This window comes from Leucopleurus acutus (genome assembly GCF_964270905.1).
Source record: "Leucopleurus acutus genome assembly, chromosome: 19".
Lineage (NCBI taxonomy): Eukaryota > Metazoa > Chordata > Mammalia > Artiodactyla > Delphinidae > Leucopleurus > Leucopleurus acutus.
In genome coordinates, this window is record NC_139161.1 from 22,880,981 (window position 1) to 22,892,213 (window position 11,233).

The window sequence follows — 11,233 nt, forward strand, 5'->3', positions numbered from 1 at the left end:
TAAAGACATTTATTTAATCTATGAAAATAATGTACAATAAATACTTTTCCCTTTTCCTATTATTAAAGAATTTTAATAAATAATCTACGATCTAAAACTTAAAAAAAAAGAGGAAAATAGGTTCCTCTAGTTCCTTTTAAGAAAGCACCCCCCCGCCCCCGCGCCAGAGTTTAATTATTCCTGAGATTTCGTTGGAAGGACTCTACCAAACGGATTTTTTCTGTGTGATTTTTAAAAGACGCCCGAGTGCCCAATATTTTAAAGAGAGAAGAAAGGAAGTGGATTAAACGGTAATTCAATAATACCTGAATTTTAGCAAAACATAAAGAAGTCTACACGGCTTGGGGAGGGGATCCTCGGCAGCCGAGGGGGGCGGGGGTCGAGGGCCGGGAGGAGGAAGCGGGTTATTAGGAGAACTGCAGGTCGATGGCACAGAGGGTGCTGGTGAAGAAGTCCAGCTCTTCTTCGGAAAAGGGAACCGGGCTGTCAAGCGAGCCCTGGAGGCTGGGGGAGAGGCCTCCGGACAGCTGGAGACAGGAGTCGGCCGCGAAGAAGCTGAGGTCGGGCAGGAAAGGTGAATCCTGTCGCTCCGGGAAGACGTCTTCTGGCAACGGCTCCGACCCCAGCCCTCCCGCCCCGCGCAGCGCGCCGCCCGGCCTCCGCGCGCCCGCGTCCTCCACGCGAGCTGCCAAAGGCCGGGGTCCCGAGGCGCTAGGAGGCCCCGGCGCGACTTCGGGCGGATGACAGCAGGCTTCCCGAACCGCCTGCGAGGCGGTGGGGCGGCCCGGGCTGGCCACGGGCTCCTCGGCGGGCTCGCCGGTGTCCTTCGGCGCGCCGGCGCAGGCTGGCTCCCCGTCGGGCGGCTCTCGGTGCTGCGTCTGCCGCTTGTGCTTCATGCGCCTATTCTGGAACCACACTTTGACCTGCCTCTCGGTGAGGTCCAGCAAGGCCGCTATCTCCACGCGGCGCGGCCGGCACAGGTACTTGTTAAAGTGGAATTCCTTCTCCAGCTCCAGCAGCTGCGTGTTGGTGTAAGCAGTGCGCAGCCTGCGCGCCCCGCCGCCCGCGGCCTCCTGCAGTCCCGGCCCATCTGCAGGGAAAGCGGGGTGGGCGTCAACGCTGGCCGTGTCCTTAGCCCAACCTCGACTTGGTTGAAATAAAAACTACCCCATCAGCCCAAAACAATAACAGCAGCACCCCCGCCCTTACCGCTTACCAAAGCGGCTCGCTCCCAAGGCTCTGGCCTTCTTTCCCGTCCCTCTCTCGCCTCCAGACCCGGCCCGGGTCAGGGCAAAGCATTCAGAGAGCCGCCCACGAGCCACGCATGGGGTAGGAAGCTGTTCCCTTTCTCCCCCAGAACCTCAGAGCCCCCTCCCAGGTCCTCTGAATGGACCCCTAATTTCGGCGCTTTCCAACTCAGCCTGGGGAGAGGGTTCATAAAGAAAGATTGTTCCTCACCTCCTTTCCTCCCTAGCTCCCTAGGTCTCAAATTCCCCCTCTTCTCCTAGAGCTGGGGTAGATGGGACCGAATCTTTTCCTGCCTCCAGATTCGACCCCAGCCAACAACACTCCTCCACACAGATAAAGGTGAAACCTCAATCAAATCCCTTTCTTCTAGCAGAAAAAAAATGCTCTTCCCCAACCAGCTTCCAAAATCTGCTGTAGAAAGAAAAAAAAAAAAAAAAGTGCAGGCAGCGGCCAGGCCTGAACCCCAGCGGTCTTTTCTGCTTCCTCGTCCCTGGAATCGACGGGGGCAAGGAACCCCAACAGGCTCGCCAGTTTTTCTACCTCCCCCATCGCTCCTTCTCCCCCTTTCTTTCTAGCTGCCCCTCACCCCCATCCCTACCGCGCTTACCGACCTGCGGGCGATCCGACCCCGGAGGCCGGGACGGAGGAGGCGGCCGGGGGAGGCGTGGCGGATTGGCTGGGTTTCTTGGCGGATTTCTTCTCTTTCATCCAGGGGAACTCAGGAGCCAGGGGGGCAGCGGGGAACGGCGGCGGCGGCAGAGCGGGCCCATCTTCAGCTCGCTTTTGGCTCCCGGGTCTCTGAAGGGTGGAGGCGCCGGGCTGGAGGCTGGGGAAGGTTTGCTCGAAAGGAGGAGGAGGAGGAATTAATGTCGACTCCTTGATTGATGAAGTTTGAAATGTCTCCAAGACAGCGGGGAAGGAAGTCAGACACTCGGCGAGCGATGGCTGGCTGTTTATAAACCCAATCTCCCTCTCAAATTCAAAATTCATGGCTTTCAATGGTGGGGGAGGGGGCCTGCTGGGGGGGCGTCAGGAGGGAGGATCGGAAGGGACCCCCCCTCCTGCCCCCCCCAGGTCTGTGTGATGGAGCGATTTTGGGAGGGGAAGATTTTGCTTTTTTTTTTTTTTTAATTTTGGGCCTTTATAATTGTATATTGCTGATAAATACAAGCGTATGGGGACTCTCTCTATTAAACCCAGGACTCCGGCGAAATTGCAGGGAAGTCATGGTCACGGGACCGGCCTTGGCCAATCGCTTGTCTGGGCCTGGTGGAAAACAGAGAGCGTTATTTGCTTTAATTGATTCAAAAACTGTAGAGGACCCTGACCTGGACACCATGAGCCCCCCAGTCCTACACTCCCTCTCCGCATGACTCACTTTCTCCAGAAAAGCTAAAGGAACCTTTTCCTCATCCCCTTCAGAGGATGGGAGGTTCTGGAATCCCAGGAAACAAGAGAACCTAAGGGAGAAATCGTCCTCTTCTGCAAATATTTTTAATAGAGTAAATTAAAGCTTTCTTTACAAGGCCAGCAGCATTCTCTTCCCCTCCCCTCCCCCCAAAAGGAAGCTGAGTGAGGATCTCAATGTGAGAGGAAGAGGTAGTAAAAAGAGGCTTTCGCCTCTGGGAAAGGTCGGTGTTACCGTGCAGTAAGGAAGAGATTTGCAAGCATCAGCAGCGCTATCCCCAACCCACCCCCCAAAACAACAGATAAATCTTGGGAAATCGACAAGCACTCCTAGGCTGACACAGAGGGGTGAGAGAGATAGTGAGGGGCCCTTTTGTACCTCTGGCCTACATAGCTGTGTGGTCTCAGTTGCCTTCTCTGCCCAGTGTTTGCAGCACTACCCCTGCCCTTATGTCTACCTGCCTCCTCACCTGGAGGCATCTGCACTCCTATATGACACCCCCAACAGACAGGGTCTAAGATGCATATGCACCCACCCACTCAAGCCTCAAGCCTGTATCTGCATCTATATCCAGCAACAGGAACAAGAACCAAGGTAGCCACCGATTTAACTTAGAGAACTCTCAAACCTCAGGTCAATGTATGGGGTGGAGGTGGGGCTTTTCCCTCAAGGAAGCCCCCTGCCATTTTTGCCATTGTATTAATTAATATCCCTGACAAGGTAGAATTCCCTAAACATGGAGGGGGTGAAAAAATAATGACTACTGAGACGATATTCCATTTCTGGCCCCTGGGGGGAATTGTTGTTGTTTATTTCTTTTCAGAGGATCAAGATAGTGTGAACTTTAGGGAGTGCTGTAATTTACTGGAGGGAAGGGATACAAGACTCAGGGCCCCAAGCAATCGGTGGGAAACTAGATCTCAAAACAGAAAATGAAAAGTCGATCTGGGGTAAGATTTTTAAATAAGTGGGTCAGAGGGACCGAGAGGAGATGAGGCGATCAATCTTAGCCCCCTGACAGCTCCCTCGGATGGCATCAAAGAATTTGGCTCTTTGGGAAAGCAGAGGGAACAGCCGAAATTCCACATCCCTTTAAAAGGCCTGGGGATGGGGGGTGTTAGCAAAAGAGAAGGGTGATTCTGGGAGAGCAGGGAAACAGATGGGAAATGGGGACAGAGGAAGGGCGCTGGGTTGGGTGGAAAGTTTGTCTGGAGAACTCCCACGGCTCTGGCCTCCCCTCCCCCTCCTTGCTCGCTGCCTCCTAGCAAGAAGGAGAAGGCTGGTTAGCAGAGAAATGGCATCTCGGCCGGGAGCTGGAACTAGAAACTTTCTGTCAATGTAACAGACGCGTGGGTGGTGGTGAGTATTCATCCGCGTGGGTGGTGGGTGAGTAAAAAAAGACAGAGAAATCTGAGGAAAAGGGTGGGGTGGAGGAGAGCCAGGAGGAAAAAAGGGGAGCTGGAGGCGAGGGCTGCAGGGCAGGGGGCGGCAAGCTCTGGAGGGTTCAGATCCAAGAGAGCTGCTCTGAAAAACTGGGCAAACTCGCCAGAGACGGTTAGTTGTGTCCAGCTCAGCTCCAAATAAAGTAATTTTTGCTACTTGGAGGAGGGGATGGGGGTGGGAGTGGGGAGTAGGCAGAGAAGAATCTGAAGAGTAGTTGTCTGGAAGTTGTGCAGTGAGGCCTGAGAGGGTTCTTCCTCCGGCCACCCCCTTGAAAAGCCCTGCAAGTTTTTCACAGCCTCTCCGGCTGGCTGCAGGGTTGAGCGCTTCTCTCCGCAACAACTCCGGCTGCCCCTGCAGGAAATACGGCTCTCTCTAACCCTGCTGACAGATTTTATGGCCAGATTAGAGAACAGCAGAACACTTGGGTGTTAAAAGGGACCAAGAGAACCTTCCGTCCCCGAGACACCGCTTCCCTGCCCCCTTGTTGTGCTGTGAATCTTACAGCGCAGATATTTCCCCCTTCACCAGATATTTTCCCCTTCCCCCTGCTTAGCTGGGGCCTGAAATCCCTCAGAAGGGAGGGTAGGGGACACCAAGCCAAGGCAGCCCTTATTTTTCTTGTTTGCAATGACAATTTCAAGCCAAGGCTCTGTTTTTCAAACTTGAGCTAAACTCTCTGACTTGGCCTGCCTTTCTCCTGCTAGATAAATAATCTATCCACTCTACCCCCAGAGCCAAACGCGGCGCTTCACCTAGTTACATCATTCAGAAGATGTTACTCAGGGAAGAGGAAGAGAGAGAGAAAGACAGAAAGAAAGAAAAACCCTTGAGCGTTATTTGATCCCAATCAAACTTTGCACGCTCTTATGCCTTTAAATTATAGCCTGACCCAATGCTAAATTGCTTGCTGGTTAGGTGAGCCTAGTCCAGTTAAAATCCTACTTGGTGGTGGTGGGGGGGAGTGTAGAATTCAGGTTGCTTTTTTATTGTTATTTATTGTTGCATAAAGACTGTAATTACTAACCTTGGACTGCCAGGACACAACATAAAAATGAAAATCAGCTCTCGCTTTAAGGCTGAGGGCCTGGAACGATTCTCACCGACACGCCCCCCCCCATCACTATCAACAAATATATGCTCCTAATTAAGCAATGCGGGCGCATCGCTTACAATTAGAATTATGCAACTCTTCAGCAAGCAGCCATCGCCTCTCTTTCAACGAATTAGCTCCATATTTCAGCCGCCCTGTCTCCTCGCTCTTATCGGCTCCAGCGACGCGGCAGTGACATTTCATCTTTGACAGACTCTCTCTATCCTCGCTCCAATGTGATAAAAGTTTTATGGAACCACGACTAAGAAATGAAGTTTTCCCAAGGATCGTGGAAACAGAGCAGCACATTAGCCTGGGGACCATTTTATTTACGCTTGGATCCAACAGCTTCTCCTACCCTCCTCCTCTCCCCTCTCCCTGGCAGTGGAAATCAAACACGCCTCCTCTCCCTCCGCCCTGAGTTTTATTTAGTGATTTAATTTCACTTTAGTTTTAAGGTTTGACCTGAGCAGTCTAGGCCTCAGATTTTTTTTTTAGATTAATCATTTTCCTTTGTTTTCATTTTAGACCCAATGGTGGTTGGGCTTCGGGTCACGTGACGACTTCTTTGTCGCTCCGGAAGAGAACTGTGAAGTTTAGGTTGCGTGTAAGAAGCAGTAATGGGCCAGGTTTTTGTTGTTGTCCATAGGGTGGGGTGGGGTGGAGGGGGTGGGGGGGCGGTGAGGAAGTTGTGGCCAAAGAAGCAAAAAGACAAAAGACCCATCAATGAGAAAAACTGAGAGGCAAAGAAGCCAAACAGAAAGATGGAGAGGGAGCGCCCAAGTCTCCTGTCCCCCCAAACTTGTTACTTAAATCTTAGCTAAAGAACTTGGCAGAATGTTCCAAGCTTGTGTGAGAAAAACCAAATAAACCTGAGACACAGATGGGGGAGGTAGGGGCCTGAGCAGGGGAATAAAAAGGCCAGGATAGGGTCTTCACCATTCTTCCCTTGGGGGAAATCTGGCAGTCAGCAGCCTGCTGCTCTGCTATCTAAATTGGACCACCAGGACAAGATAAAATTGATAACAGAAAGTTTATTCAAGAATTGTTTGACAGACAACCCTTTTAAGTAAGGAAAAAAGTAACTACAGAAGAACAAAGAAAGTTCCAAGAGGGAATTAACTCTAATTCTACAAATTCAGGACTATACAGTGACAATTAGGAGCTGAGTTCATGCCTTTTAGAACTAATTACAATTGCTCATAAGTACGAGTTTAACATAAATCTACAGCTCTTTTCTAGAGTACAATATAACTAAAATAGCTGGTTTTACATGACAGGGAACACAACATCCTTTATAACAAGTAAATACTAAAAAAAGTACAATTTTTTCCTTTTTCCTCATATAAATACATAATGTAGGGGGATAAATAATACAAAAAAGGAAAATATTTTAACAGGCTATAACCAATAAATATATATGAAAATGTTCACTAGAACACACACTTTTTGAGCAATGCTGGACTCCTGCAGGCCCAGGCATCTCTCACAGTTGTTTTTATATCCATTAAAATGTAAACTCTAAGTGCAACAAAAGTGTCCTGTCCCGGTTGAGCAAGGCACACAGGCCCAGCTGCAGACCCCGCCTGGGACAGACAGTTTGTTAAAATATACCCTGTTTTCACGTTAAGTCAAGAGAGCAACGGAAGAAAAGAAAAGTGTAGAACCTCGTGTCACCGACTGCTTTCTGTGGAGAGAGGGGGATGGACCTGGAGCTGAGATGCGAAGCAGCAGAATGGGCAAACCTTCAGTCCTGACAACTTGCCTGCCCTCACCTCCCAGCTTTGCCACAAAAGAAAAAATATATATATATATTTATAATATAGACAGCTCTGACTTTCAGGATCTCTCACCATCCCTGAGCCCTCTGTAGACTGTAATTGATGGGGGCGGGGTATAGATATTAATGTCCTAGAGCAGGAAAAGTGTGGGACTAGAAATGGAGGGAGTGCCCAATCAACCTCAAATCGATTGACAGAAATTTGAGGATTCAGGGAAGTGGGAGGGGTACGTGCTTTGTGCCCTTGGTTTTGAAATGTGTTTTAATTTTTTTTTTTAAAAAAGGAGAATTGCCAGGAAAAAAAAAATCAAGATTTGGGGGAATTACCCACATAGATGTAAGGTAAGTTGGTTGGTTGGCTGGTGATGGCCTAGCCATCTTGTCTGTTTTTTAAAATGTGCTTCTCTGCGTTGTTTCCCTATCTCCTCTTTCTCTACCCCACTCTCGAGGGTGAAATTCCAACTGGGTATTGCTGGAGGCCTAGGATTGATAGGGTCATCTCCAATCTGCTGTAGATTCCTTTCCAATGGGTGGGCAGGCGGACTTAACAAGAGCTGCAGGACTTAAAAAGCAACTTCTCAGGCCAGGAGAAGGGGAAGGAACTCCAGGCCCTTTCTTCCCGGGAAGCCTGGCTGCCACCTCCCTGCCTCCTCTTTCAGACCTCCAGGCTGTCCCGCAGAACTCCACAGCCCCCGCCCTTCCTGGGTCTCCCCCACCCCAGGACCTGCCCCTCAGCCCTCCCTCTTCCATCACAGGTGTGTTAACTTGGGCGCTTCTTGGATTCTACCCTGAGGAGGAGGCGCATGGTGAGAAGAGAGGTCTGTGTAGGTGGGGTGGGGGTCGCAGGGTCCGTGATGCTGGCTGGGGGCCATAGGAGGCGCCCCGTTGTAGTCCAGGTTCCCCGAGGGGTGGTGGGAAAGGTGGTTGAGGCCGTAGAGGGAGGGGCCGGCAGAGGGCGGCAGCGGATCCGCGTAGCCGCCCCCGCCCACGTACACCGGGCTGCCCTGCATGGTGGGCGTCCCGTAGGCGCCCCCGTTGGCTTGGAGGACATGAGGCTCATAATCGGGCGCCGGGGTCGGGGGGTACTTCTGAGGGGCGCCGCAGCCTTTGAGGGGGGGCTGGTAGTTGGAGGGCAGCGCATAGGCATTCTGGTGGGCTTTGCCGAAGGCGGGCGGGGACGGGCTCTCGTAGCTGGGGGTCATGGAATGCAAGGCGTTCATGAAGCCGGCCGTGGACTGCATGGGCTGCGGGGGGCTGCCAGCGGGGGAGGGGCCCCCCGAAGACGAGGCCAGGCCCTTGGCCTTCTGGTCCTTCTTGTACTTCATGCGCCTGTTCTGGAACCAGATCTTGATTTGCCGCTCGCTGAGGTTCAGCAGGTTGGCCATCTCCACGCGGCGCGGCCGGCACAGGTAGCGGTTGAAGTGGAACTCCTTCTCCAGCTCCACCAGCTGCGCGCTAGTGTACGCCGTCCGCGCCCGTTTGGACGCCGCCGAACCCGGGGGGCTCTTGTCCCCTCCCCCGCCGCCGCCCCCGCCACCGCCACTGCCTCCGCCGCCGCCGCCGCCGCCGCAGCCCTCTGCTGGATCCGAGGGGGAGGGGTGGGAAGGGGAGAAAATGAAATAAAAGATAATTACTGAACACGCCGAAATTGAATGCATCGTTTCTTAATAAATCCAGGCCTGGACTCGGAGCACCCGCCGCCCTCCCCTTCGCGTCCCCGCCTCCTCCTCTCCACTGCCCCCCCACCCGCCCGTCGCATTAGCGGACACTCTATAATAGTGGCATTTATTAAGAGACCTGTTCGCCTCTCGCTGCCCCAGCTTATGAAAATTTGATCATGTCACGCAGACAGAGCCGCATGGCCATTTATTTAGGCCTGGATTTTCTCGCGCACACTTCCTCCCCCTTATTCCCAGTTCCAGGTGTGGAAGACACTCCTCCCACCCCCACCCCCACCCCGCCCGGTCCTCTGGACCCGGCAGGTGCCTGAGGAGAATCCCGGGGGGGGGGAGGGAGTCTGGACATTCTGGGCAGGGCGCGGAAATGTGGGGCGAAGAGGCTGTAGTGCCTGGAGGCCGGGACCCCGGGCCGCCCGAGCGAGTGATTAATGCCCACAGTAATCATCCTTAATAATAATCAATCGTTGACGACTCTGCGTCTACTGGCAGCGTCTGACTCTGCGGCCTTGCGAACGGCTGAGGCCGAGCACCTGGACTTCTGGACCTCTCAGAAGCTCAGGTGGAGGGGGCTGGAGGGAGAGGGTGTTGGCGGGGTCAGGGGTCATCAGGCGGTGGGGGGTACGGGGAAATGCGCCGCTAACGCCGCCACCTGATATTGTTCCCAGGCCGCCGCCTGGGCGCCTAGGGGCTGGGTGCTAGAATAACAGTGACATTCCTGGCCTGGACAAACGCTGACGACGAGGAAGCCAGAGAGCCGGTACCTGTGCCAGGGGAGATGTTTTTCAGCTTGGACGTTTGCCTCGACTCTTTCATCCAGGGGAATATCTGTTTGGTGAGGGTGGAGTTGGAGCCGGGACCGCACTTGGGGGGGCCGCTTTTGCCGGGGCCGCCCCCGTTACTGCTGTTGCTAGTGGTACTGGTAGGTGCAGCGCTGGGCGGGGGTGAACCGGGCGGGGCGGGCAGGGGCTCGGGGGCCAGGCCGGGCCTCATGCAGCTGCCGTTGAGCTCCTTGCTCTTGGCGTGCGGGGCGGCGTTGCCCAGGGACTGCAGCGAGCACGCTGAGCGCTGGTAGTCACCCTCCAGGTGCGTGGCGGCCTGGAAGGGGGGTTGAGGGGGACCGTCGTAGCCAAAGCCATTGCTGCCAGGGTACGAGGAGTAGCCTCCGAAGAGTGCGGCCGCAGCGTTGTCGTAGTAGGTGGCTTTCTGCATCGCTGGGCGAGGCCCGGGCGGTGGGTGGCAACTTGCAAGGGCCTGATACCCTCACGACCGGACATTGGCACCCCTGGGGTCACGTGGCTCGTCGGACCCCCCTCCCCTTTCTGCCCCCCTCCTCCCGGGGTCTGTTCGTAGCGGTTGACCTGCGGGGTGAGAGAAGAGACACAGGGGGAGAAGAGGACTGGGGCTCGAATCCATCTTAGGAACTGAAAAGGGAACTGACATCAATAGGGTTTTTCTACTCCCCCACCCAACATCTTCACAGCAGATGCTGAGGCCACTTCCTTGACCTGAAATGGATTTTTCTTATTGTAACGTTTTAATTTTAAAAGAAAAAGCCTACCAGTTTTCATTTCCACTCAAAAAATAAGGACTCTACTCCTTTGGGGACTGCCTAGATATAGAATCTTACTATTGCAAGGGACATTGCTTCTCTCCTGCCTGAACACTAGCCCCTGACCTCTCCTCTTCCCTCCTTCTACACCGCCCCCCCCAATCTGGGATAGGTGTGGGGGGGGGGTTGCAGACTCCAAAATAAAAGCATCATCAACACCGTCCTCTGAGCTGAGAGGCCTCCTGCCTCTGCCTCCATCTAGGTTCCTTTCATCCAGGGTCTAGCCTGGAGAAAAAACTGAGTATCTCTGAAAGAGGCAGGAGGGAGAAGCAAGTTGAACAGGGAACCTTCTGGTGTGAGGGATACTCTCCTTCCCCTCCCACCTCACGAAGACTGCAGCCTGACGTAGAAACTTCCTGAAGATTTTTAACCTGCAGGGCCAGTGGCACTGAGCCTCCTCCATGGCCTTGCTGCAGGTACCAACACCTCCAGTCTGAGTCTTTTCTAGCCAAGTCTGGGACCCCACAGCCAGCAGCCCCCATGGGGCCCCCAAATGTAACAGGATTGTTTTCCTGGCGGGGCTGGTTGGTGCTGTGACCATTTGGCCCAGGTCTCCCCCCACCTTCTGTTTTTTTTTTTCATCAGGCTTAATTTTTTCCCCACCCTTTTCTTGACAGTCTGTTTCCTTTGATTTTTCTGAAGAAGGAAAGAAGAAAGAAATTGGATAACTGCTGGACTTCTACTGAGAGATGGGAAAGTGCTTTCTAAAACAGAAAATTTTTCCCTAGGAAAAAAGAAAGTAAACAAAACAACTTGAACAATATTATCCTCTGGGTTGGAAACTGGGTGCCCCTGTTTACTGAAGTTCTCTGAGGCCAAAAAAAAAATGATTATTTTAATGCAGGCTTTTAAAAGTGTGCTGGAAAAATAAAGGTTCAAGCTGTCACAGGATTTTGTGTATTTCTTCTGAAACTTCTGACTGCATCCCCCCATCTATCTTACCAACCCCTCACCATCACTTTTCATAAAATCTTCA

At 52.9% G+C, this 11,233-nt stretch overlaps 2 protein-coding genes across 2 annotated transcripts; both read right to left on the reverse strand.

The window, feature by feature from the left end:
- Positions 1-407: 407 nt before the first annotated feature.
- Positions 408-2,651, reverse strand: HOXB2 (homeobox B2; the record flags this gene model as incomplete). Its single annotated transcript, XM_082860614.1, has 2 exons — positions 1,860-2,651; positions 408-1,090 (listed from the first exon to the last, which is right to left on the reverse strand). Exons 1-2 carry the CDS (start codon positions 2,236-2,238, stop codon positions 408-410), a joined length of 1,062 nt encoding a protein of 353 aa, XP_082716740.1. The 5' UTR covers positions 2,239-2,651.
- A 5,067-nt stretch (positions 2,652-7,718) lies between these two features.
- Positions 7,719-9,857, reverse strand: HOXB3 (homeobox B3; the record flags this gene model as incomplete). Its single annotated transcript, XM_082860680.1, has 2 exons — positions 7,719-8,548; positions 9,410-9,857. 2 exons carry the CDS (start codon positions 9,855-9,857, stop codon positions 7,719-7,721), a joined length of 1,278 nt encoding a protein of 425 aa, XP_082716806.1.
- Between the last annotated feature and the right edge of the window lie 1,376 nt (positions 9,858-11,233).